Source organism: Mixophyes fleayi, chromosome 2, assembly GCF_038048845.1.
Source record: "Mixophyes fleayi isolate aMixFle1 chromosome 2, aMixFle1.hap1, whole genome shotgun sequence".
NCBI classification, from domain to species: domain Eukaryota; kingdom Metazoa; phylum Chordata; class Amphibia; order Anura; family Limnodynastidae; genus Mixophyes; species Mixophyes fleayi.
Window position 1 is genome coordinate 335,682,905 of NC_134403.1, and position 27,420 is coordinate 335,710,324.

General features: G+C 38.9%; 2 protein-coding genes across 5 annotated transcripts in view; both read left to right on the forward strand.

The window, feature by feature from the left end:
* PIR (pirin) overlaps positions 1–12,010 on the forward strand; it is a 42,026-nt gene extending 30,016 nt beyond the window's left edge. For all 4 annotated transcript variants that reach the window (XM_075196982.1, XM_075196985.1, XM_075196984.1 and 1 more), the window contains exons 7-10: positions 4,788–4,832; positions 5,951–6,033; positions 8,439–8,505; positions 11,229–12,010. In XM_075196982.1, coding sequence (XP_075053083.1) covers positions 4,788–4,832; positions 5,951–6,033; positions 8,439–8,505; positions 11,229–11,344 — 311 coding nt within the window. In that variant the 3' untranslated portion in view covers positions 11,345–12,010. The remainder of the gene's footprint in view (positions 1–4,787; positions 4,833–5,950; positions 6,034–8,438; positions 8,506–11,228) is intronic.
* Positions 12,011–12,610: 600 nt separating this feature from the next.
* VEGFD (vascular endothelial growth factor D) overlaps positions 12,611–27,420 on the forward strand; it is a 47,073-nt gene continuing 32,263 nt past the window's right edge. The window contains exon 1 of the mRNA XM_075196981.1: positions 12,611–12,704. Coding sequence (XP_075053082.1) covers positions 12,618–12,704 — 87 coding nt within the window. The 5' untranslated portion in view covers positions 12,611–12,617. The remainder of the gene's footprint in view (positions 12,705–27,420) is intronic.

Here is a 27,420-nt window from a genome sequence, read left to right on the forward strand (position 1 = left end):
GTCAGGGGTGTCATAGGAAAGGGGTCAGTGTGCGTAGAGGGTAAAATAAAAGACTACATGAAACTCTATCATTGTAATTCTCTACCTTATGTATCATTTTCTCTTTTACAATAAAGGTTAAGTTTTATATTATTTCAACAACTCCCCAACACTATTCAATTACCCAGTTATGGTGGAGTGAGGAGTGCATGGTGTCTAAACAACCCCCTCTCCTTCTCCTTAACTCATATCCATGGGTTATGATGCACCCCTTATTCAGGAATAAATGATAAAATAATTTATAAATATCTGATTATGAGGGTATTCTCACTTCTTACAATTAGTGCGACCTTTTCTACTATTCCCTATCCTTATTTTTATTACATCTGTATTTGAGCCTGGCATAAATGTCATGATGAGGGAGAATATAAACACATTGTGCCTGTATGGTCCCCTGTGTGAAAACAAAACTTACACTGCAGCAAGTCCTGTGTTTTGTCTTTTTATGTTTTACTGGCAAAGATACTTTCCATCTTCTCTCCAAATACGTCTCTGAGCACAATAAACAAAGACGAGGTTTATTATACACAAATCGGGAGACTGAACAGAGAACTTTTTTGGGACGAAATATGGCTTTGCTGAAGTCTGGAAAACTGTTGCTGAGAGATGATTGTGGCATGAAGAGTATGTGCGATAAGAGTGACAGCCAGACTTGTTAAAGGGCACCAACAGGAAAATTTATAGACGATACGCAAACTCATCCTATGGAAAAAATACATTCAGGATTCCATACATTCCCAGAGCGTAACCGAAAATCATCCCCGTTTGTCAATTTTACAGACCATTCTGGAACAGGTTTAAAATAATCTAAAGCTCTATGAAAGTATAGAAACTTTAAAAGTGACTATAAAAAAACATTCACATTAAAATAGATTCATTGAGGCATTCTTACCACTAATCAGGAGAAAGTGCTCTGTACTGTAAAAAATAATTAATTAAACATAAAAGGCAACCAAGAACTGATTACCTAAGTATTCATCCCCTTGTTTTATTACTTGGTAGAAAAACCTTTAGATGCAGTTAGAGCAGAGAATTTATTTGGGTCTCTGAAAGCTTTGCAAAGTTCACCCTTTACAATATATCATCTTTACAGTATTATTGGAGCTCCATCAGGTTGGATGGGGCCTGTTGGTGAAAGCACACTTTTGAAATCATTCTGCAGATATTGCCTGAGATTAAGGGGTTATTAATAGAGCTATCTTGACTCTAAGGCTAATTATTTTTAGTTTTTTTAGTGAACGTTGTAAAATATTCCAAGCAGGATTTTTGCCGACTGTAAATCTTTGATGTTTAGGGCGAAACGAATAAGAAATACTTTTGCAGGCAATCGGCCTCATAGTAAGGAGGATGTCCTTGGGATGATGCACAGTTTTGGGTTTGCATCAAACAGTTATCCTGGATCTTTTCAGCCCATATAATTACATACCAAGTGGTGAAAGATTCTATGACCTCTAAAGACAACTGTCTTGTGGTCACCTAAAATACAAGCTGCTTTAAAGGGTATATAACCTTTTACACAAACCCTTTAGTAATTAAACCTTCCTATGGCATCCACCAATGTTACCTAAAGTGTAATTCCATTATTGCCTGAAGTCTAAGTCCTTCAATAGCTCACAATAAAGTTCTACGGAAGCAGAGCTATGCAGAGCAACGTTAATGGGAGATAACTTCCAACTTCCTGACCTCAAATGGACAGTTGGGAGGTGTCCTCTCTTGCACTTCTGTCACAGTTTGCCATATTAGGAGGTAGGTGCTCTTTAACTAAGCAGAGTTTCGGGTGACAACTTTGCAGACTTACATATGTGAATTGATGGATTTATACACAGAGACCAGGCCAGTGACACACAGCTATTTAAATGTGCCATTATATTCTCACTATATAATACCAGTCTATGATGAGCAACCAACAGAGGGAGATAGGAGCACAAGTTAGGCAAACAATACAACAAGAATGATATACTACAGTCATGACAATAGGAAACCCAAGGTTTTAAATGGAGTTGATTTCAGAATTGTTCGCAGTTTGTATAACAGTGGCTTACAGAGAGTTGCTGATATGAGGGCTACAAAGGAGGGATACTCCTAAGATATGACAATGAACAATATTGGCAATTGCCCATTTGTGCTACTGTGAACATGCAAAACTTTGATGCAGTTTCTGGCTTATCCACAATCTTTTCTTTGGTGCATTATTTTTCCAAGGGCAGAATTACCATCTTGTATAATTCTTCATTCACAAATAACATATCTGGTGTTAAGTGGGAAGATTCCCCCAGATTGATTGGTCAGAGTATAGTGCAAAGGGCCTACAGAATGTTTATAAATCTGTAATAAGTGCTGGCCTAAGAGGAAGTAAGTAGATTAATAGGATGTATATCTAAATTGTATTGCAAAATAAAGATATAAGATGGTTGGTGTATTAAATGTGGGATGTATGCCCCTGGCTTTTAGGACATAAGTACAATTTAGGATAGTCTTGAATAAGGTCTGGCTTTGAGTGAACTCTGTTGTAGATTGGCTTTGTCTATAATATTGATCTTTTTTCTTATTCCAAGGGCTATATTATAAACATTGTGGTGTGGCTGAATGGGCAATCCTGTACTATAAGCTGAAACCATGGGTGCCAATGTTTCAATCTCATAATACAGACGAGGCATGGAACCTGAAATTCAGTCATATAAACATATTCAGAACTGGCAAATGATCAGTAGAGCCAGGGGCAGAATGTGGCATTGGCAGGTCCAGTAGTATCTGTCCTCACTGCGGTCGCTGTAGTTTCACACTGAGTAAAGCAGTTTTAGATTAAGCTTTCATTTATCACCAGGCCTGTCTTTGTAGTCGGATCCCTTGGACTGATTGGGCCCTTTTGGATCCTCTTTATGTCCTATTGCATTATTTTTATTTTATTTATTATTATTTATATAGCGCCACTAATTCCGCAGCGCTGTACAGAGAACTCACTGACATCAGTCCCTGTCCCATTGGGGCTTACAGTCTAAATTCCATAACATATACACACACAGACACAGACAGACAGACAAACGTGAAATATCTATGTATCTTTTTAGATAACTTTTAAAGTGTTTTTCTCTTTCAACTGAATTCTTATTTTACTTCTTTCTATCAGTATCTTTGTTTTCAAATGTGGCACATTATATTGATGTCCGGTTAAAAAGAACATTATAATATTGGTTTTCCACCTATCTTGACACAATGTGTAAGAGCTTTTGAACATCAAAGTTGAATGGAAAAAATAATACCTTCAATTGAGCTAAAATATGTAGGTCAGCTGACCCCTGATCTTTTGAATTCCATGTTTAACGTAACCTTTGGAGAATTAAAGATCCTTGGTCCCTGGGGCGTTAAGGTACAAAGAAGAAATTTGAACCTTTGATCAAACTATAATCTTTTTCCCTTCATTTTGCATGTTTCAGTGCTATTTAACATGCCAGCCTCCTATTCTTCATTCAAGCCACCATACAATGACATGCTTTGAAAATGCTGTACTGTTTTCATTGTCACAATTTAAGGGTGTGCAGCTACTGCAAGTATCATCTGGAGCCGTTCTGGGTAACAGGAGGCCGCCCCAGCTCAATCCTGCTTTTTGTCAGATTTGTTTGTTATAGCTTATTACACATAGGTGTCTTTAATTGATTTTAAATGTATTGTTTTAACTTCTTACTGAGAAGTGAAGAGAACTCCTGGGGGTAAATTTATCAAACTGCGGGTTTGAAAAAGTGGAGATGTTGCCTATAGCAACCAATCAGATTCTAGTTCATTTATTTATAGTTTTATTTATAGTTTCATTTATTTAGTACATTCTACAAAATGATAGCTAGAATTTGATTGGTTGCTATAGGCAACATCTCCACTTTTTCAAACCTGCAGTTTAGTAAATGTACCCCCTGAAGTGCATCAGGTTGCCAGTCACTGATCAGGAGCCTATGACCCTAAATCCTTAAGCACAGATGTCTCATCTATAGCCTCAGAGTCTCAAACTATTTGATAGGAGAAACCACAAATATTTGCATACAGTCACACCAGATAGGCCCTTACTTTATATCCTAAATAGCAAACGAGGCACAATTTTATAGATGTTGGTAGATTTATATGAATTGCCATAAACATGGAGCAGATGTTTGTGGTCAAGCTGTGCAGATTAACATTTATTGTGGCATACAGCTAAATAGACCTGGTATCATGGTCAGTCCAATCCTTGGTTACTAAGGCAAAAGAAACAAAATGTTTGTGTGTTATTTTTTTATTGTGTGTTATTCGGAAGTCAAGACAGTTGCACACTGTGTATATGTATGTTTTGCACCAGTGTATGCAAATTTATTATAATGTCATAGACTGCTACAAAGCCTATCATATATGTATTTGTAGGGTACTTATCTGAATTTGTGTATAATATATATATATATATATATATATATATATATATATATATATATATATATATATGGCCCTGGGTGAGTGCTATGATGTCAGGGTTTTTTCTTATCCACGATTAATCAAGATAGTTCCAGATAAAATAGCCGATCCATTGTTACGCAAATACGCAGTACTGAAAATGATAAACCTTAAACTAGACATGTTTGGTTTTGTTTTTTTTGGGCCAATCCTCAAAACCTCATCTTCTGTAGCCCACTTCACTTTTTGCAGATAACATTTTGCATGGAGCCTGTAGAAAATGCAGTTTTGTTGATTTGTGTAAATTTACACTCTTCTTTCACGTTACTTTGCAGGATGGACTGCCTTCATCTATACATTGCATGGTGTAATACATGTCGGTAAGTTTCTAATGAATATGAAAGACTGATATGAGTTCTTTGTGCTAATAATATTGGGGCAGTACCCATGTTTGTACTGCTAAAACATACCTATCACCTAAAAACGGTGAAGGCAGCCATTTTGTGCTGTTAACTAAGATTTCCCCTATCAATTCTCTAGGAACTAGTTACATCACTGAAGTAATATAATTGCTGAGGTAATAGGAATTTAACCTTAATGAGAATGTCACCTACAGGCTATGACGCCAGACGTTTTGAACCAGTATTAATGAGTATGTAGCCTATCAATTCACTAGGAACTAGCGTCTCATCCATATTTCATCATGAAGTGCCTGTCATGTGATGTCACTAGTTCCTGCTAAATTGATAGGCTGGAAACTAATGATTATTGGAATAGCATACAATATGACTGCCTCCATTGTGTATGAGTGGCATGAGCACTTAAAGGCATGTTATGAAATTTCACTTAAAATTTTTCTTAGTTTTGTCTCTTAATGGGAGATTCAATATGTGCCACGCAATGCTTTCATAATTGTCGCGAGAAGCGCTCCGCGGTGATGTAACATTGCAAAATCTGTGCTGTTCCGGCAGGGGCGGACCTAGACGTAATTTTTAGGGGGGGTGTGGGGTGGGTGATTTTGCATAATCACGCCCCTACTTCATTCTGATTAGCTGGCCCTGGAAAACCCCACCCACCACCCGCAATTGTCCCCGACCCCTCCACACGTTTTGATTGGCGTCTTGGACCCAAATTTAAAGGACTTGAGCTGCTGGGGGGGGAAGGGATTGTCCCGGTCGCTTCCCCCCCCCAGATCCGCCACTGCGTTCCAGTAACACAGTACCAGATAATGAATGCAGCGGGACATTGCAGTGGTGTCAGGCGGCTCATTGTTAGGATTTTAATTTTCCCATATATATATATATATATATATACTTTATTTGTGGCAATATTTTCTCTTTATTTTGTCTCTTTAGACTTCTATTGGGGGTTTATGAGCATTCCAGCAAATCTACTATTGTCCTCATTTAGTTTTAGCATGCATTTCAAATTGTTTTGCAACAAGAAACTTCGGGATTCTTTCTATTATCATAATTGTGGCTTGTATATTTCTCCTAAGGACCAACTGATGCCCAACAGAAGATTGAGCCTCACCACACCGCCGTGCTGGATGACGAAGACAGTGTCCAGTTTGAGAACAAGGTAGAATTGTACAGAATTATTTTTAAAATTTAAGACCGCTGCCTTATTCACTTTAATTTGATGATTGTGCTGTACTTGAAAAACAGTCTGTTGCAGCACATTGACTACCGGAGACACTGGCACAACAAGGAAAATACTATGAAGAACTGATTGAATTAAACAGGAACATAATTATACTGATAGGGACAGATATGAGATGATCGAAGCATTAAAATATATCAAAGGTATAGAGGTCAGGATGGAATGATGTTTTATAATAAGATTTCTAGAACAAAGAGAGACACTTTGAAAATTGTGTTCGATAATTTTAGGAAGAACTTTACTTCAGAAAAGGAGATATATCCATGGGGTATATTAACTAAACTGTGGGTTTAAAAAAGTGGAGATGTTGCCTATAACACCCAATCATATTCTAGCTGTCATTTTGTAGAATGTACTAAATAAATGAAAACTAGAATCTGATGGTTTTCAAAACCGCAGTTTAGTAATGTACCCCATGGAAGTGTCTCCCAGCATTTGTGGCAGGATTCTTACAGTTCAAGAATACATGTGACAAACATATGACTATTGTTAAAAATTATGCTGATAATAAGAAAGCAAAACACACACAAAGTGCTTCATTTAAAGTTAGGAGCAAATCCAGCTAAACGGTGCAGATTTGCACCTGGACAAACCATGTAGTGACGCAGCAGGGCAAACACATGCAGACGGTACTCCCTTCTTGCTCATGTAGCTCACAGATATCGTGCAGCTTTATTTTTATACTGCAGTGTTGCATAGTTTTAAAAAGCAAGGTGTAAAATTGCACCTTGTAGCTCAGCGGTGGGGAATGTGCTGCCCACGGGGCCGCCAGCAGCCCACCAAGCCTTCACCCCCCTAGTGGGCTGCTCCTGATCTCATCAGGTCGGGGGCCAATGACTTCTGAGTCACGTGACCACCTCTGCTCAGTGCAGGGAATTCTCTTCTGCCTTCATATTCTTTGTACATATGTCTGTTTTATTCCAACATCCTATAATATATTAACCAGTGTCACTTGAAATATTTGCCTGATCATTGCTAGGTTCTCCTTACTGAAGATATCCAGAGAATTCAGTAGAGAATATATATGGCTTTGTGTAGTGCTTGTTGAGTCACCTCTTTTATCCACATAGTTTTGGACTTTATATCTTTCTTTCAAATTCCATCCAGTCATCAAATGTCATCTGAATCTCACTTGTGCTGTATTGTTTTTCAAACAAGCTGGTTTAAGGCACTGCAGGTATGCATCCCCAGAGACATAGCTCATAGCTTTGTGGTTGAATATATTCTGCAGCACAATAAATATTTCATACAACTTAGAAGGGGACGTTCTGGTTCAGAGCAATTGTTTCTGTTGCAATAAGTAATTAAGCCCATCTTGCTTAACTGACTATTTACTGCCAGGAATGTAACTGATTTAATTTACAAATTATCCTACGGAGTGTTTCCATCACAGCAATGTCATGGGAGTAGGTGAGGTCTGTTTACGGAGTACATACCGTTTGGAAATATAGATGTACAGTATACATACCTTCATCCCAGAAAAGAACTAAGGAAGTTAATTGGCCGTGCCCCTGATCTGCCTATATAACCTTTTTTTGGTTGCCGAAAATCAACACTTATGCGTAAGGCACTCAAGCATATGGGCAGCAAGGTGGCTAAGGGGTTAGCACTTCTGCCTTACAGCACTGGGGTCATGAGTTCAATTCCCGACCACGGCCTTATCTGTGAGGAGTTTGTATATTCTCCCCGTGTTTGCGTGGCTTTCCTCCAGGTGCTCTGGTTTCCGCCCACACTCCAAAAACATACTGGTAGGTTAATTGGCTGCTAACAAATTGACCCTAGTCTGTGTGCCTGTCTGTGTGTGTGTGTTAGGGAATTTAGACTGTAAGCCCCAATGGGGCAGGGACTGATGTGAGTGAGTCTCTGTACAGCGCTGCGGAATTAGTGGCACTATATAAATAAATGGTAATAATAAATAAATAATATATAACTCTGTCACCAATTTAAATTTCAAGAACAAATAAAAACTTAAATCAATTATAAGCCAGACCATTCTACTGTCCTTTACAAAAAAGTGTAAAGTGTTTGTAATATAAATACATTTGTATCAAGCTGAATTAGATTTTTGGTTATTTTTATCCTTCTTGTTTTAGTACTGATTAAAATATGAGCGATTTTGCACCCAGTACTGAAAAGCACTACTTGTGAAAGATAACCATCTTATTAGAAACATAGTAACTAAAGGACCGGTCTATAGTGTGCCATAGTAAAAATAGACATAGTCACAGTATAGATCATAAGTAAATGATGTTGCTGAGAAGTCTTTAAATAATTGGGGAGATAACTAACAAAATGATGTTGTTGTTGTTGTTGTTATATTGCAGGACGATGAATTGTGCCACTTTGTCTTGATTGCTGGAGAACCAATAAAGGAGCCTGTTGTGCAACATGGTATGTAAAGTTGTTTTATTATCTCCATCTCCTAAGATAACATTTCTATCAGGGATTCTCTTAAAATTATTATCTAATTTGGCAAATGTCACAAATTTGGCACATTGCCAATATGACATTAAACCTACTTTCTTTGTTCAGAGTGTGCAGCGTCCATCTTTAATAAGGGCATTGATGTATTGTATTGCTTTGCATTGAGGGACCACCGCATATCTTACATTCAAGAGCAATATGTCTGCTGCGGTAATTTAGGTGTGATCCGACGTTTTTGTCAATCTGTTGTCATTCACTCATTTGTTTGCTCAGAAATAAGAGGTTATTTATTACAGGAAGAAAAAGCCCCATATCTGGTGAAAGGAGTTTTCTGGTCGGAAATAATGCTTCACCCTATCCATATTCACAGCAATTTTGATGGTTAATTAGACTGTTTTAGACCTATTTGGAGGAAAATTACAGCAGATTCTTTTTTCCTGTGCCCAAAACATCTGCTGATCCTGATCAATATCTGATATTGAGCCATCAGATGCAGCCATGTGGTCGTTATCCGACCTCACTAATAGTGCTCTGTACACGTATACCCAAATTTGGCAGAGGTCAGACGAGGGAACTGGATCAGCCAGTGTATGACCAGTCGTAGTCCCAAATAGGAAAGAGTTCCTACTGGACAAATAGCTGTTGCTGACTACATTTTTCAGAGCAGTAGATATCTATGAGTGCTCCTGCCAGTTAAAAAGTGTCCTGTGCCAACACCGTTTGTACAGAAGTCATTGGCTGATCACTTGTCAAGTGACAGGAGTCTACATCTTGTCCTTCAAACAGGCCAGGAAAGGGGAGCCCCCCATTAACAACCCACATACACTGCTTAAGAAAACTTAGTTTGACGTAGTTGTCCTCAAGTGAGCAAGAAAGCATTCCACCGTTCTCCTCTATGGGACTGATTCAATTAGCTGTGAGGTTCCTATGGGTGTCTCTGCGGAGTGTTTATAGTTTAAAATATTTGCTAATTTTTGCTCATACTTATATGAGGATGATATTTCTGTACCATAACTGATGGTATTGTGTGCAAACACACCTCACGGTTAATTGGATCAGCGCTGATCTTTTTAGTAAAATAAAGAGTAATCATGGACAGAATATCTGTGTAATATGCTTAATAAATAAGTTCTTAGAACAACTATTGCAGACCTAGCTTGTAAAGAGTGTGCATCCACCCCTACTGAAAGTACAAGTTATTTACCTAGGCTGGGCTTTATGGAGCAGAGCTTCCCAGCAGTGAAAGGCACATAAAGGCAGGGTTAGCCATGCATTGTAGAACATCTTAACTGTAAAGCTCTTTCTGATATGATAAAGCGTGCTGTATGCTCAGTGCTGGGAACCATTGTTATTCAGTAAAGCAACTGATGCTGTAAAAAAAACACAAAAAAACCCCAAAAGGAGTGTTTTTTTTTTATTTTTTTCGTTTTGCACATTATTTCTGTACATCCAATCCAGAAGCTACTAATCCACCTGCAGAGATTAATCTTATGAGTCATTCCCTTGGATGTCTTCTAGCCTTAGCCCCCATTTATTGTTTTAAAGGGTATTCACAAGTATACATTATACAAAATAGTTCACACTTATTTACATGACAAAGGAGTGTATCTATTTTTAATCGCTAGTTTGTGGCTGAATATTGTTAAGAGAAGGTGAGTTGAGGGTCACAAAACTAAGAAACTAAAGTAAATGTTTGTCACCATAAATTAACATTTTCTAATTCACTGGTAAAGCTGGGTACACACTACAGAAATTTCAACCAACTTTTTATGCCGAGCAATTTTACATGCGATCGATGTTCCGATCGCTCGGTCCATGGACTGCATACACACTAGCCTTGTTTAGGACGATAAAGGGAAGAGCGGACGTCCCTTTAGCGACTTTTTACAGCCATGTTGTCGTGAGCAATGACTGTAATTTCGTACTCACTGTTGTGGATCGGTCGGAAGTTTATACACACTACACAATGGAAACGAGATTGGAACGAAAATATTAAACGGTACGACCAACCAAATGAGGCGACAATCGTCCATTTGGGTAGACTTTCGACCATCGTGTCACTGCACACACTGACCCGACTTTTGAACGAGCGGTCGTATGTCGACTGATTTAGCCTATTATTGGTTGAAAACCGTGTAGTGTGTACCCAGCTTTAGTTACAAACTATGTTTTATCATTTTGACCAGTTATTATTTGGGGAGAGTAATGTAAATGTTGATGCACAGTCGGACAAATCCTTATTTAATATTTAAAGGGGATTTTTCACCTTCATATGACTTGCATTATGTATTTCTTTTACCTATATTGTATTGTATTGCTTTTACCTGTAGGTTTTTTTTAATATATTGCATTTTTTATCTTCTGTGATTTTCAGCCATATTCTATAATCAGAGTGTACTTTTACTTGCGTTGCACTTGGAAGTGGAACACAGTTGTATCCAGTGCAGAACTGTGTCCTTGAAACATCTGTCTGTGCTCTTTTGCAATATCTTTATATCATCAGAGTGAAGCTGTAAATATAGAGCAATGTCTTTAGTAAAATTTGGAAGGGGACGCGTCAATTAATTAGACGTTCAGAGGTGGAGAACCCATTTGGAGCATGAATGAATTTGTTGCAACATAACATAATAATACTCGTTAATTGTTATATTTCATACTTATGATAAGTGCTTTATATATTTTATTTTAAGGTCCATTTGTGATGAATACAGCGCAGGAAATTGCACAGACCCTTGAAGACTACAACATGAACAAAAATGGATTTGAAAAAGCTAAAACATGGAAATCAAAAATTGGGAATAAATAAAATGAAGAGTTCCTGTACCAAAAACTGAAGTTATAATTATAAATATGGCACATTGTACCATCTCATAATAATTAGGACATAGCTTACCTTTTTAGCCTCAATAATAGTATATTTTGTGTGTATTGCTGAATGCTTTCTAGAATGTGTCTGTAAATGTTGAAGACCTGCCAATGTCTTTGGCACTAACCAAACCCAATCTTCAGCCAACCAAGTTACTCGAAAGTAGTGACATCACTCCTTGCCTCACTCGTCACTAGTTGTTAATAAATTGATAGACGGCATTCTCATGTACATTGATTCAGTCTGGAGAATGGCTGCTTCCACTATATGGAGCTGATGGATGCACTTTAATGGGGGAAAATATGAACTAGCTTTTTAAAAATATTTTCAACTTTCTTAGTAGTAAATAATACCCACAACAAAATAAAAGCCCAACAACTCTGAATCCTTAGTTGTGCTTTGATATGTTAGTGACGGGACCACTGAAGGCATTCCTATCTAGAAAACAAACGTATGCAAGTCAATAAGACAACTATAAAATATTTTTATACCTTTTTTTACTGTTACATTGTTTGCATGAAAAAATATCTTACTATACCAAAACATTGTTTGCATGCTGTAATATGTCATTATAGAAAAAAAAATAAAAAATATATTTCATTGGGAGTCCTGTCTGTGTCACGTTGAGCTGCCCAGCTTTAGGTATCCTGGTTTGATATAATAATATAGAGAAACTAATTTAGTGAAACACTGCAATCCTATTGGCTATTGTGATCAGCTAAGACTCTGAGTGGGAGAAAAGCCAACGTTTGTCTGCCTCTTCTGCCAAGCTGTGTATCAGATTGAACACACATGCTTCCTTCAACGCTGTAAAGAAACTTTTAATCCAGAGTTTGGATAACTGCTGTTCCTTGCTACAAATACTTTCTCTCCTGTATTACAAACATCACCATGAAGCTTCTGTTGCATATAATCATTGAAGAGCTGATTCCTAAGTAGGTGCTTTGAGGATACTCTACGACCACTGACCTAACTGTCCATCTGTCTGCATTATGTTTCAAAAGAAAGGAAACCGACGTAAATCTGCATAAATCATTTTACAGCTGTTCTATTTCTGGCCGACAATTATCTCTTCCTGTAATTACTGGAATAGCTTTCAGCAAAAAAAAATTTTTTTTCTCTTATGGGATGTTTTAACACCATGTACATTAAAATAGGTATCTGCAGCTGTACCTTATCCAGCTCCTAATTATTGGAAATCCTACATGCCAATATGACTTGCGTGTGGGGCGTTACAAGCTTTTTTGTGGTGTCTTTGCATCTTCTGCAGGCATTTGATTACGACGGTGGGAGTGTTAAGGTAAGGACATTTGTTCCTGTGAACTAACAAAGATGAGTTTTGTGGAATTAGTGCATAGTAATATGACTTTTAGTATACAGCAGGCAACCTCTGTCTGCTGGAACTTGTATTGCTGGAAATGTTTTGTTGTTTATACTTTTTTGAAGCAGTGATCATGTATGAGATAGGTATGCAAGTGACTTTAAAAAGTATCAATGGCTCAGTGCTATCTTTTCCCTTTATATCCTTGGGTCAGTGACCAGGTAAAGACTCTTATAAGTAGCTGATAATTTTGTGTTTTATTATGTCTGTTACCTATAGCACTTTTGAGGGACTTTTTCATTAATTATTGTAAATATTGTGTGCATCTTTGGTTTGAATTATAATCCTTTATTATTTTACATACATCCAATTTCTTACACAGTATTGCATAGAGCAGCTGCATTGTTTTAAGTGCACAGTAAGAGACAGTTAAGCATTAATACATTTGAAATTATATATTGTCTATTGGTGATAAATAACAAAAAATCATAATAACCTTTGCATAATCCTGGAGGTTAGGGTTACATTGCAAATAAACCTCCTTCGTAATTAAAGCTATTTTCTGATACCTTTACAGTCTTGACAGTGATGGATGCATTATAATATACAATGCAAATAAAACAAAACGAAGAAAAAAAAGAAATTAACATGACTGCAGCTCTGGATCTTTTGACACATATCATGTAGACTCAACACAATTCCTTTTATAATTCGCAGCACATAAGAATTAAACTTCCTAAATGTAAACATTTTGTAACCAGTGTAATTATAATGACCCCTTCCAGCTGAAGATTTCAGGATCTGGCGTATAGAGCGTTGGACAGCTGAGAGAGAGGCTATAGCTCTCGGCGTCAGGAAAGTGGAACCTTCCTAAAGATTTAATCTGTTTAGATGAGAGTTGTGCACCTGACTAGATGGCTTCAGTACTGGGGCATTGACTGCTCAACTCCTGTCCTAGCAGATTTGGATTACCTGTCCAGTCCTCAGTCTGTGGAAGCTGTAGCCTTATCTGGGGGTGTAATGGAGCTTTCTGCCAACTTTGATCAGGTCCAGATACAAGTCCCTTCGCTCATCCGCTAGATTGAAGGTGAGAAAGAGTGGACAAGTCCTATTAATTCACAGTCACAAACTGTATACCAAGACCCAGAGCGCGGACACTAGGAGGTATATTTACTAAACTGTGGGGTTTGAAAAATGTGGAGATGTTGTCTATAGCAACCAATCAGATTCTAGCTGTCATTTTGTAGAATGTACTAAATAAACAACTAGAATCTAGTTGCTATAGGCAACATCTCCACTTTTTCAAACCTGCAGTTTACTAAATATACCCCTAGGGCTCAGTTACTAACTGCATTTAGGTGCATAGTTTGCACATAATAACTACTCGCATGCACTAGACAGATAAAAGCTGACTGTTTGATTGTGGTTTGTGCGATTTCAGCACCTGATTGCAATGTTAAAAGTGAGCTCTAGTGGACCTGAAGCTACAGCAGCAGGAAGGATTACCAAGATGACTTCTTTTTATATTGAATCATTCACGCTCTGCCTCACAGGAGCTAACAGTCTAAATTATCTATCACAGGGTTCATTTTGTCAGCAACCAATTAAACTGCCAGTATGTTTTTGGGCTGTGGGAGCAAAACAAAGCACCCAGAGGACTCCCATGCAAACACAGGGAGAGCATACTAACTCCATACCGATATCGCCCTGGTTGCCCACAGCATTAGTGTGGCAGTAATGCTAACCTCTGTGTGAGCTACAATACCTGATTGGTGAAGCAATTTATCTAATGATAATTCCAGAATAACATTAAAGTACTGAGAACATTATGGTGACACAAAGGTTTACAAAAAAAAACCCAAAACTATAGAATTTGATATTTGCAAATAGAAAATGATAGAAGTCCAGATACTTCCCGTTTTAAATAAAACTACAAAATAGAATTACATAAGATGTCTGGACCCCTTACAGGTGTTCTGGGTCAGCGGTGGTAAATATAGACACAATACTCACATGGCCAATGAGTGATACTTGGTGACACTACTATGCTGAGCAATATCTTGCTTAAGTTTAGGTGAGAACAGTCCCAGTCCAGCTCTGGTCTGATGTGTATAGGAAAAACATCTCCCCTGAATAACAACTTTATCGCATATCTTCAGTTCTTATAAGCTTCTGACACTTGTAACATTGGTTTAGTGGACTTTTAAAATAAAGCTTGTAGGTAACTTTAAATATAAGTCTGCGAAAAGTGCATCGTGAGCTATTACTTTATATAATTCTGCTTCAGTGGTATTGTTATTGCTATAACTTCAGCGTATGTCTTTTTTCTTTTTTTTTTCTTAAGTCTTTTCGACAAACCTGACGTTTTATTGAGCAGTCTGTGCTGCAATCATCGGAACATCTGCAACTCTAAACATTCCAGACATATATTTGAAATCACCCTTCACATTACTAGACCATGTCTGTACTAATGAAAGACATTTGTGCCTCACCGTAGCTGTTGTACTTTAGACCTTTTTTTTGGATTTCGGAAGAGGTTTTATTTTATTTTATAAATTTATTTTAGTGACAAGAAAAATAGACATAGAAACTGCAGATACATTACTAGAAATAAAAAAAGAAAATCCCAGTAGTATTAGACACAAGAAAAGCAAATTGAGTTAGACCATTGGTGTCATGTCTTGCAGAAAGATAAAGCCGTAATTAAAATGCTTTTACTGATGATACATTCCCTCATGTACATTCCCTCATGTACCTTGTACGATATGCATTGTTTTATTTTCCATGTTTTTGCAACAATTCTTTTATATCATCTAGGCAGATTTGTTGATTGTCTTGTCCTTGGACACATCACATATCTGCTCTATGGATGCAGTCTTATCCAAAGAGTTGAGCTGAGCTGTAATCTGTCTAAAAGCAACAGACATAATCATCTCCCTAGATAATATATAGGTTCATAGTAATACACCTGATGATGAAAGACAAATGAAGCAAAGCATGTTGAAGAAGTTGCAGGTGGTTATGTGTTAAGAATAAATTGTATTACAGAATCCATGTCGAACTGTGAGGGTATAGTTGGATCCAGCCAACTTCTATATTGAATTCCTAACTATTAATTAGAGGCTGGACACCTCTTTGGTTTTGGCAGCTCCCAAATACATTGTCTAGCAATAAATTTGAGTGCGTGCAGATTTCTTCCCTATCACTACTAGCAGTTATGTATGAACCAATACTTTAAAGTTGATTATCCGCTTTGTTTAGACACAAAGCAATGACATTGAGTGCAGTGCTAGGTACCCTGGATAGATATCCAGTTCTGATTCTCGTATCTCTGTTCCTAAAAGTAGTAGTAATAAAATGCCAGTGTAAGTATAAATGTCAGAAACAGGCACAGCTATTTAGTTCACAGACACAGGTGATGGTGCCAAAATACACTTGTACCAGTCCTTTGTTTTATGTTGACCATTGCGATAAATACATTATACTCAATGGTCCTACAACCTAACCAGGAAGAGACCCTAAACACAATCCCATTACAGTGACTGATCCCATTCCATAGTTGTCAATTGTCCCTAATTTCTATGGACGGTCCCAGGTTTTATAGATTTGTTCCTGGAAAGTCTCTCTTTTCCAGTTTTGACACAATGCAATTACTCTTACATGTTAGATGATATTCTTACATGTTATGCTTTATAATTTAATATTTTTTTAATTAAGAGTACGATATTAACAAATTTAGTGAACATGACCCGATTCTGGTATTCTAATGCTTCAAGGTCCAACAAAGAAGGAATGCGCATAGATGCACTCAGCATTCCTCAGCAGCAGAGGTGCGCCTGGAAAATATTGTAAAATTTTGGCCACTATGCAATTCCTGTGGCCACTGTAGAATATAGATCCAATTGTCTGCTGACTAGTGTACAATACATACCCCATTCTCTGGGTGTTAGTATGCATTGCTGGTCCCATTCTGTGGGAGTCTGTAATATACAAAACAGCCCATAGCCTGGTAGGTAATATGCAATCCAGAGTTTAATCCTTCTGAAAATACTTGGCAACATTTGGGTCATGCACACCATAGGGATCAATGAACTGTCCACTAATGCTATTTAATTGGCAACCACTGCACCTGCTGTACATACTCACAGGCTATACCATTAGTATGCATTAATCACGGCCAGTTAGGTATCTCAGAAACGCATTTCTGTGCATGTCCAGTCAACTTACCTGCCTAGCAACCGCAACTGAAGAAAATGGTCTTCTCTTGTATGTGCTGCAGATAGAACATATTTTAAGTCATTTGATGCACAGTACTCTATGTAGTGATTAACATTCCCAATAAAGTCTCCCTTCTGAGGATAGAGAAGAGTGAATACTTATGTATATACATCTGTGAAGAGAGGTTTGTCTTCTGAAACTGTAATCTATGACTGATTCTAAAGTTCGCTGCTTCATTTCATTACTTTGTAGTATATCGGATGGGCAGCATGATGGTTAAGTGGTTAGCACTTCTGCCTCACAGCGCTGGGGTCATGAGTTCAATTCCCGTCCATGGCCTTATCTGTGTGGAGTTTGTATGTTCTCCCCGTGTTTGCGTGGGTTTCCTCCGGGTGCTCCGGTTTCCTCCCACACTCCAAAAACATACTAGTAGGTTAATTGGCTGCTAACAAATTGACCATAGTCTCTGTCTGTGTGTGTATGTTAGGGAATTTAGACTGTAAGCTCCAATGGGGCAGGGACTGATGTGAGTGAGGTCTCTGTACAGCGCTGCAGAATCAGTGGCGCTATATAAATAAATGGTAATGATGATCATGGGTAGGTATATTTTATGTTCTCTGCTTTCATGAAGTGGACCGTCTATAAAACCCACATGAAATCCTGCTAACAGATTTTCTTTAATTTGTATTTGTCATAAGTAAATCACCTGTGCAACACCGACACTAATAAAGCCACTTGGAACATTAGTGATGAAGGGAAATATAACCTGTTACCTTCTTAAATCTAATTGGAATGTATTGGGTTCAGTCTCCTTATCTTTCTCTCCTGCAGCTGCTGATAGTTATCTCACTTTATGTACATTGTCTCTGTTCATTCCTGTCCTCTGTTTATTTATGCAGCCTGCAAAGATCTTGCCAGGATTAACTCGCCTATCTTATTGTATACAGATACTGTAAAGTAATACACAGACAATGCATTATGAACTCACCTGATATGTTTTTCATATTGACTGGCACAATGAACAATTTTTGATGTACTAGTCAGTTTAACCCCCGCCCCCCCCCCCCCCCCCCTGCTTCTAATGCAGTCTACTTGTTTCAACTATAAGTCACTTTAGAGATTGACATGCATAAAGCATAGAATAGTAGCCAAAAGAAAATGACACATTTTCCTTTAGGCAAAACAGGATTTTTGTAGATCGGAGTCAAACACATCAAATTATGGACTAGCCATCTCATCTTCTGGTTATTGTCTTATTTAGCAAACTGTGACACATCTTCATTTAGTCATACATCTGCAGACTTTGAGGACAGCATGTAAGATCCTAGCAATAGTGAAAATGAATCCACGTAAGCCATGGTGGTTATTTACAGCAGTTGGAGAATGAAGTTCATGAGAGAGTAGTGCTGCAGTGTGATAGTTATCCTCAGAGAATGATGATGAACATTTACTCCTATCCAATACTCCACAGCAGGCAAATGTGCTCTGTGCAATGTACTTAATGATGTGCAATTGTAAAAGCAGCAATGCTAGTGTCAGTGGCAATGAAGAAAAGAAAAATGTCACTGATGTGTCCTCATCAAATATATTTAAATTCCACAAAATGTGGGTAGCAAATATTTGTCTATTGTACAAAACGCAAAGTAATCTTTATGTGTAGATACTGGTGACAATGCCTCATAAAATTAAATTTCATAAGACAACCACTTTTCAAAAAGTGTTTGCGAAGTTGTCAAGTGCTGACAATTTTAGAGGAAACCAACACTGAGTTAGAAAAAGCTCCCTTTTGGCACACAGAGAAGCATAAAAAATTGCCTGCCCCACCAACTCACAATCTTCTGTCTAATTGTCCCTGATCGATCAAATGGATATGAAGGCATCCTTGTCTCTTTTGGGAGTAAAACACAATGCCTGGCAACCATGATGGCAGCTCAAACTACATCTACTGTAGTTGCTGATGTGATCAGGAGGATGATGATGATGATGATGATGATATATATGATGATCATTACCAGGGGCGGATTGGGAACTTAAAGTGGCCCTGGAAAAAATTATTGAAGTGGCCTCATGTCGGCGGGACCAAAATAACTGTGGGTGGGGCCAACACAAAAGTAGGCGGGATTTAGAACTACAGGAATTTGGTTGTAGTAACATTTAGGAAAACCTAGATGTGATGACTTTACACACAGTGGGTCATCTCTAAAGCCATGCAGGGCAAATGTATAGTATACTATAGGCAGCCCCCTCTTAGTATAGTATAGTATAGGTAGCCCCCCAATAGTATAGTATAGGTAGCCCCCCTTAGTATAGTATAGTATAGGTTGCCCCCCTTAGTATAGTATAGGTAGCCCCCCTTAGTATAGTATAGTATAGGTAACCCACCTTAGTATAGTATAGGTAGCTCCCCTTAGTATAGTATAGTATAGTATAGGTAACCCACCTTAGTATAGTATAGGTAGCTCCCCTTAGTATAGCATAGTATAGATAGTCCCCCTTAGTATAGTATAGGTAGCCCCCCTTAGTATAGTATAGTATAGGTAACCCCCCTTAGTATAGTATAGGTAGCCCCCCTTAGTATAGTATAGGCAGCCACCCCTTAGTATAGCATAGTATAGATAGTCCCCCTTAGTATAGTATAGGACCCCCCCTTAGTATAGTATAGGTAGCCCCCCTTAGTATAGTATAGTATAGTATAGGTAACCCACCTTAGTATAGTATAGGTAGCTCCCCTTAGTATAGTATAGGCAGCCACCCCTTAGTATAGTATAGTATAGGTAGCCCCCCTTAGTATAGTATAGGTAGCCCCCCTTAGTATAGATAGTATAGGTAGCTCCCCTTAGTATAGTATAGGCAGCCACCCCTTAGTATAGCATAGTATAGATAGTCCCCCTTAGTATAGGACCCCCCTTAGTATAGTATAGGTAGCCCCCCTTAGTATAGTATAGGTAGCCCCCCTTAGTATAGTATAGTATACTAAGCCCCCCTCACTTACCTTCAGTTGCTCTGAGCAGCGTCTCTTCTCACATCAGACAGGAAGTGAAGTCAGACTTCCTGTCTGCCGAACAGCACCGTGGGAGCCTAGCAATTGGCTGCCTGTTGCTGCCCACTGAACACCAATATTTTAGATTGCTTTCCTGTACGTGCCTCCCCCCGCCGCATCCAAACGCGCCCCCCAGGAAAATCTGAGGTGGCCTCCAGGTGGCCTCGTTAAGCCATCGGCCTACCGGGAAACTTCCCTGTAAGGTCTATGGTCAATCCGCCCCTGATCATTACGGTACTGAAGTTGCACCTGCTTCAGACATGCAAGCTCTAAGTTTGTCAGTTAATTATAGTTGTCAGTTAATGGTTATAATTATTCCACATCTATCACAACTACGCACAGCAGCATGCATCCAAGTCCATTCACCCTAAATGGAATTTAGGGTGAATGGATTGTTTAATTCAATTCAGTAGACCATTTAAAATACATTTTAAACATAGCAGAACTAACCACGTATATATATATAGGCATACATATAAGACTATATAAACTACATTAACACACTCAATAAAAAAATCTATAGAGGTGACATCAGTGCTGCTCTGACCCTTGCAGGTACCTGTCCCTTTTAAGAGACTCCTTCTGGCAGTGTGAAATTTTGATAGGCCGGAGACAACTGGCACAAAAACATTTTTTTTTCAATTAACCAGAGGTGTTCTGACAAGGAAAAGGAAGACAACGCACCTTACAGAATATAGAAAGAAAAAAAATCAGTTTTAGTCCCACATTCAGGAATGGAAATAGTCATAACCATAATCCTGAAGATATAGCTGCTGACTCAGCCCTCCTCAAACCATCTTGTTCAGATAAAGGTGATGGCATGTAGCTGTACCACATGCCTGGGACTTTGTTATAGTTACTGCTAACTGTTGCGTACAATTATTTGCCACAACATAGACTGAGATGTAAATATAAACTATAGTGATATAAGGTAGGGGGTGGCAATCAGAATCATGTTAGAGTGCTGCATAAATGTAATAAATCCCACGATGGTTGATGCATCAATGCTTTAATCATAGTTACCAACAATTCTTTAAATCCTGGGACTCTCCCTGAAAATTAAGTACTAAAGTAACTTTATTATGCACTATGGGTTTAATGGTTTTTATAAACTTTAGGTAGATATTTAGTTAGATAGTGTTATATGCCTTACTTTTGTTTATTACGTAGTTCAAATGTTTGATACTAGTTTGCAGTGTTGTAAACTGCTGGTTAATGAATTATGATGATCTAAAACTGTTGCGTGGGACTAACCAGGAAACTGAGGAATGAATCGCTCTGAGTATTAGTATTTATGCTACCGCAGCAGTTTTTGAACCCCAGTTGTAGTGGTGAACAGATATTTAAAAACATCTGTTTTAAATTGCAGAAGAGCAATTAAAGGGCAGTTTAGTTTAACAGACACATAAAATCTATTTATAACCATAAGTCCCTTTCACATTAAATTGTAAACCAATCTGGAAAAAAAGTGACATAATAAAAAATTATTTTGGATTTTTTTTTATTTTTTTAAAGATTGTGTTTTGTCCAGCAGTTTATGGTTCCGCATTTATTTTCCCATATGAAAGACGACTGGATTATCATGCTATGGTAAACACTGATTTACCATGAAGTACCATGTTGTTTAAATTGTTCAAATGTTACATTGAAAGTTACTTTTCATATGGATTATATGTCCACAAAATGTTAATGTTTTCGTTTTACAGAAGTTATAAGCAAAAGAGTAAAACAGATGCAGTGTTATTGTTGTTACCTTTCGGTTCTCAGGTACTGGGTTTGATGCTGATCAGCTGCGATGTTCTGAGGAACATCGCAGCCGTGGTATTTTTACAGAAATCTCCACTGATTTCAGGGGCGCACGCAGGGGGAGTTTCCTAGTCTTTGGAAACCCCTGTCCTGCCTGGCTTTTTTTTTTTTCTCCCCACTCGGCACGGGTGGAGGAAGGGGGAGCGGGGGAGGAGGGGTGACGATGAAATCATTGGTGGTCCGTGGCAACAACAGGCAGCCAATAGTGATGCTGATTGGCCTCAGGCAGAAAGTGCTCACCTAACTTCCTGTCTGAGCAATGAGGAGCGATGCAGAAGTGCACTTAAAGGTGAGTGGGAGAGGTGTGTGTGTGTGTGTGTGTGTGTGTGTGTGTGTGTGTGTGTGTGTGTGTGTGTGTTGACAAGGGGCCTTTTGGAAATATAGTGTGTGTGATTGCACAGGGGGCTGTGGCAATGTAGTGTGTGTGATGGCACAAGGGCCTTGTGGCAATGTAGTGTGTGTGTGATGGCACAGGAGGCTTGTGGCAATGTAGTGTGTGTGTGTGTGTGTGATAGCACAGGAGGCTTGTGGCAATGTAGCGTGTGTGTGATGGCACAGGAGGCTTGTGGCAATGTAGTGTGTGTGTGATGGCACAGGAGGCTTGTGGCAATGTAGTGTGTGATGGCACAGGGGGCTTGTGGTAATGTAATGTGTGAGGTAGGTGGTGTCTAATTATTGGGTGTTATTTTGTTTGTGGGGTTATGGTGGGGCAATTTAATTTAATAGTGGGGTTGGTGCAGACTTATTAATGTAGGGTAGGATGAATCATTTAATGTTGGGATGGTTTGGGCGCTATTAATTAAATGTGTTGCAGAGTTTTGGAAAAAGGATTGCTATTTCTTAAAAGTGAATGCAAGTTATTTAATGTATGGTAGGAAATAGGTTTATTTAATAAATGTGATTACAATTAATGTTGGGGTTGTTTGGGGGAAATAGGTATTTTTATTAAAGGTGAATAAAATTATTTTACAGTGGGCTGGTTGCAGGAAAGGGGCACTAATAATAAAACATGAGTTGTTTTTATTTAATGTCGGACTGCATAGAGGCAGGGAGGCCTACTGTGTTCACTCATTGCTGGTATTTCTATATCTCATGTACCTATTCTAGTTCCAAACAGGGACCCAACATTCCAGGATCCAGACAAGCACAACTGAGCTTAGGACACGAGCAGCAGCAACAAGTATTGAAAGGAGGAAGAACAGGTAGGAGAGAGCAGGAGAGTCTGCCAACTGTCCTGATTCTGGGGGGGAGTCCTGAGTTTGGGGACTGGCCCACTCAGTCAGGACTTTGTCCCGGCTACAGGAACAGTTGGGAGGTATGTCCCACTTCACACTACTCTGCTCATGGAGGGGGAGCTGCATGCACCTTACAGTAGTGCACGCAACATTGCTCATGTATTTAAAGGGGGATTGGAAGAATTGTAGAGCTACCTAGCACTGTCTAAAATTATAGCCACGCCCCCATGCATGCTGGTCACGCCCACTGGTGGTGTGCTGTGGAAACACCCCTCCTCAAATCCTGCGTTTGCCCCTGGATTTTTCCTTGCATCCCCATAGAGGTGCAAGGAAAAAATGAGCGGAGATTATGACGTAGTAACAGTAAAAATGGGCAGCCGTGATGTTCTGAGGATCATCGTGGCTATATGAATTCCCCCCTATGTATAGAGTTTATATATTGGCCTTGTGGGTTTATTCTGGGTGGTCTGGTTTCCTCACACAGTCCAAAGACCCGCAGGTAGATTAATTGGTTCCCACCTAAAGTTGGCATTGGTGTGTGTGTGTGTGTGTGTGTGAGAGAGCCTGTGATATGGAAATTAGATTAAGTTCACTGGGGCAGGAACTGATCTGTCTGATTTAAAGTTCTATGTGAAGCATTGCATAGTATGTTGGTGTCTTATGACTAAAGGGTAAAAATAATCCGGATAACCACCCCCATACAGGATAACTCCCATTGCCTTTCAGGACGCTCACCTGGATTCTCAGATCTCTGGTCCAACATAGGCATTAAATGCAGAGATCACCTTACCATTCATCCAGAAAAAAAAAACCTGAATTGAGACTCTCAATATTTCCAGGTCAGACATTTTGCAGACATCCTTTGTTATGCTTCCCAAAACCTAAGTGTCACGAACAGCACTCACCTGAGCCTGCGTGATGCATGTGTGACACAGGGTTAACCAAAAAAACAACCATCTGGTCTGTCTAAAATGATTAAATCCTTCCCTATCTATGCCAGACACTAGCTTTGCGGTACTAACTATGCCACCACCAAGGTTTTTTCTGACAAGAGCTGACACTCTTATTTAGGAAGCCTTCGGCTCTCCCTAGCATTTATCTAGCACAATTTACTTTAATCAGAGTTCACATAAACCACAATGTTCTCCTCGTTTCAATGTAGCGTCTTGACCAAACTGAATTCGTAAGAACACAGAGACTTGAACTTATCAAGTGTAATGTAATATGGAAAATACATCCACAATGCTTAAGATAAAACAGTTAATAAAAAGGCATATAATACAATTGTTTCTTATAAAATAAAAAGGATAAAACACAGAATTGATACATCGCTTATAATCAAGTTTCTGCTGCTGGGAGAAGCAGGAAAAAGGGAACCCTCTTCAATCTCAAATTGACTCCCCAAGAGTGAACCAAACTTACATTTACACTACAGTTTTAAAACAAAGCTGCAGGGTCCCCCAGCCCCCTTTCCTGTGAGGTCAGAACCAACAGGACTGTAGAATGCAAATTAGGGTTTTATGATTCTGCTGTAGAAACCTTTTAAATCAGGTTTTTGTCACTCTGTCCTAACTTTTCACCAGTATGACTTACAAACATGATTTTATCTCCACACGACATGTCATAAGTTTCCCTTCATCTGCATACCACACATGCCTCTGGTAAGTATGATATTGGAGAAAATTATATGATATTTTCCTGTGACCCTATTCAGCTTGAATCTTTAACATACAACCTGGTCTCTGCATTCGACATGTCTGGGGCCTCCCAAACATGTATTAGATTTCATTGTCTTGAAAGAGATATCCTCAAAGGCTTTCACATTTGCGATCTGCCATAAATACCCTTATCTACCAGCCCCCTCTGGGTAGTTTAACATAAACAAAATCCATTGATCTAAACAGCTTTTCTGAGAGCCATGTCACACTATTTCTAGGAATTAATTCACAAACGCATATTTGCAGATTTATGCCTAAAAATTAGCTTGCACATGACACTAAGTATAAGCTCTTCATATAATTGAACACATAGTAGTGGCAGCCGAATCACCTCATGCATTCCATGGGAAACAATTAGACTCTCCTCCCCTCTCAGCGGTTTCCATTTTGATTATCTTCCTACATGCGATTTTATATGGACTTCTGGTACGAGTTTATCCATATGCGATGTTATCATTGATTATTTTTTCATAAGTTGAGTGTTTTTATAACTGTTTTTAAGAATTTGTATTAAAAGAAGAAGAACTTGTTGCAAAGGTAATGCACAAGATCCCCTTTTTTTTGCATTTCTTTTTTGTTACATGAATAATGTGTACGGATGGGAGACCTTGACATAAGGAGCCTGTGAGAGAACAGCACCCATAAGGAGATTTAAGAAGGCTTATGATTCTATGAATGGCTGTAAGCATAGACCCTGAGGGGGCTTAGTGGATATTAGAATCACTTGGTATGTCTCTATCTACACATTTAATCAAAACACGGAAAAAAGAGGAGGGCATCTGTCAAGTGGTGGTGGACTTGATGTCATTAATGATTATATGACATATCACACTATGTTATAAATTGTGTTTTTTTATATGTAAGTCCTAAGAAGGACATTTGGATTTATCTGTTTGAGAAAAACCTGTTTGAAAGTAGGAATTGAAGTTGAGGACTACCCTAATGTGCAAACGGGAGCGCAAGTGTATGTATTATTCCCAAATATACAACATGCCAATAATATCTGCCCTTACTGGCACAGAAGGTGTAGTGTGGAACCACGGCCCCCGGAGCAAGGGCATGCTAAGGCCAGTTCAAAGGTATAGTGACCTATGTATTATGAACAGACCCTTTGTGGCAATATGTAATATTTGTTTTTTATTGCTGCTTTTCACAGCGATTAAAAATTCCCTAGTCACCAAAATGTATTTGTATATTGACCTGAAGCAGTTAACTTATTAATTTGACAGACCAGCATTTGAGCCGCCTTGCCAGATTAGGGCTTCCATTTTCACTAAATTGAAAAAATAAAAGTTTCAAAATAGATAAAATGTATTTAAAAACCTTTACACATGAAAAATGCTTTATTCAAGGAATAAAGTTGTTTTTAAAATTACTAAAAGAATAGGTATTGTGTCGGTAAAAGCACCCCATGGGGAAGCCTTCGCTGGTGAAAGCCGGCGAATCTTTCAAATGCCAAGGCTATTGCTGGAAATAGCAGGGTTATAGGGCAACTTCAGCAGAAGAAGAAGGTGAGAGGTGGAAGAATAATGGGGAGTTGGGAGAGGGTGCAGGACAAGAGTAAAACTGGGTTGTGAGGGGCACAAGGAAAAAAGGGGTCAAATGATAGAAGAAGGTTGGAGGATATATATGGTAGGAGAGCTAAAAGGAGACAGACAGACACACAATGGACAAAGTACGGGCAAACACCCACAATACAGAGTCACACAAAGGTGGGGGAAGACAAAGATACAGATGGGAAGATAGCGGTATACATACAGACAGATACACACACTCTCACTTACAAAGGGTGGCAGACTCACACATGAGAGTAGAGTGAGGTTCACATAAAAAATTGGAGACAGAGAGACAAACTGACGGGGAGGCAGAGACATGGGGGTGATAGAGACATACAGGGGGAGGCAGAGACATGGGGGTGATTTAAACAATGTTAGAAACAGGGGGAGGAGCAGAGGTGCTCAGGAGCCAAGCATCAGGTGGAGAAGGAGCAAAGGTCAGCCAGGAGGAGCATAAGTTAGGGGGCGTGCATGTGCACTATGCCCAAATGTAAGCAGTGGCCACTGGAATAGAGGGAACGGTGTGGGGGCATTCTTGCTGTCATCGCTTGTATCGTGAATATGGAAATGATGCAGCGGTGTCATATCTGTTCCTGCTAGACACTCTTTAATAGTAAAGAAAAATAAAAAAAGATGCAGGGGGCCGCCAGTCACAGTCAACCTGTTCCTGTCAGTGCACACCACTAACCTAGCACCTGCTTAGGCAACCCTGCCCACACTATGCCCCCGCTTACTGGGCATGAAGGGCTGAAGATTGGAGATTTATGTCTGCCAAAAGCATTGATGTTGGAAAAAAATCTATACTCTCATTAATCTCTCTCTCTGAGACATAGCATCAAGTAGTTGAAAGTACATTTTTAGCAAAGATATCTATCTATCTATCTATCCATCATTTAGAGGTAGACAAATATGCCTTTAGATGGCCTGATTCATCACGGCATATTTGTGCCAATTTTGAACGTATAGTCCGCAAAATCACTCTGCGCATGGCCAGATCCAGGACATACGCCAATAAAAGCAGTCCTACCTGCTCCACCATCAAACACAAAGGACATTTACTTCAGCCTACGATTTCAAGGAGTGAACGGGACGGGAAAGGTGCATTTTGCCTTAGTCAATGTA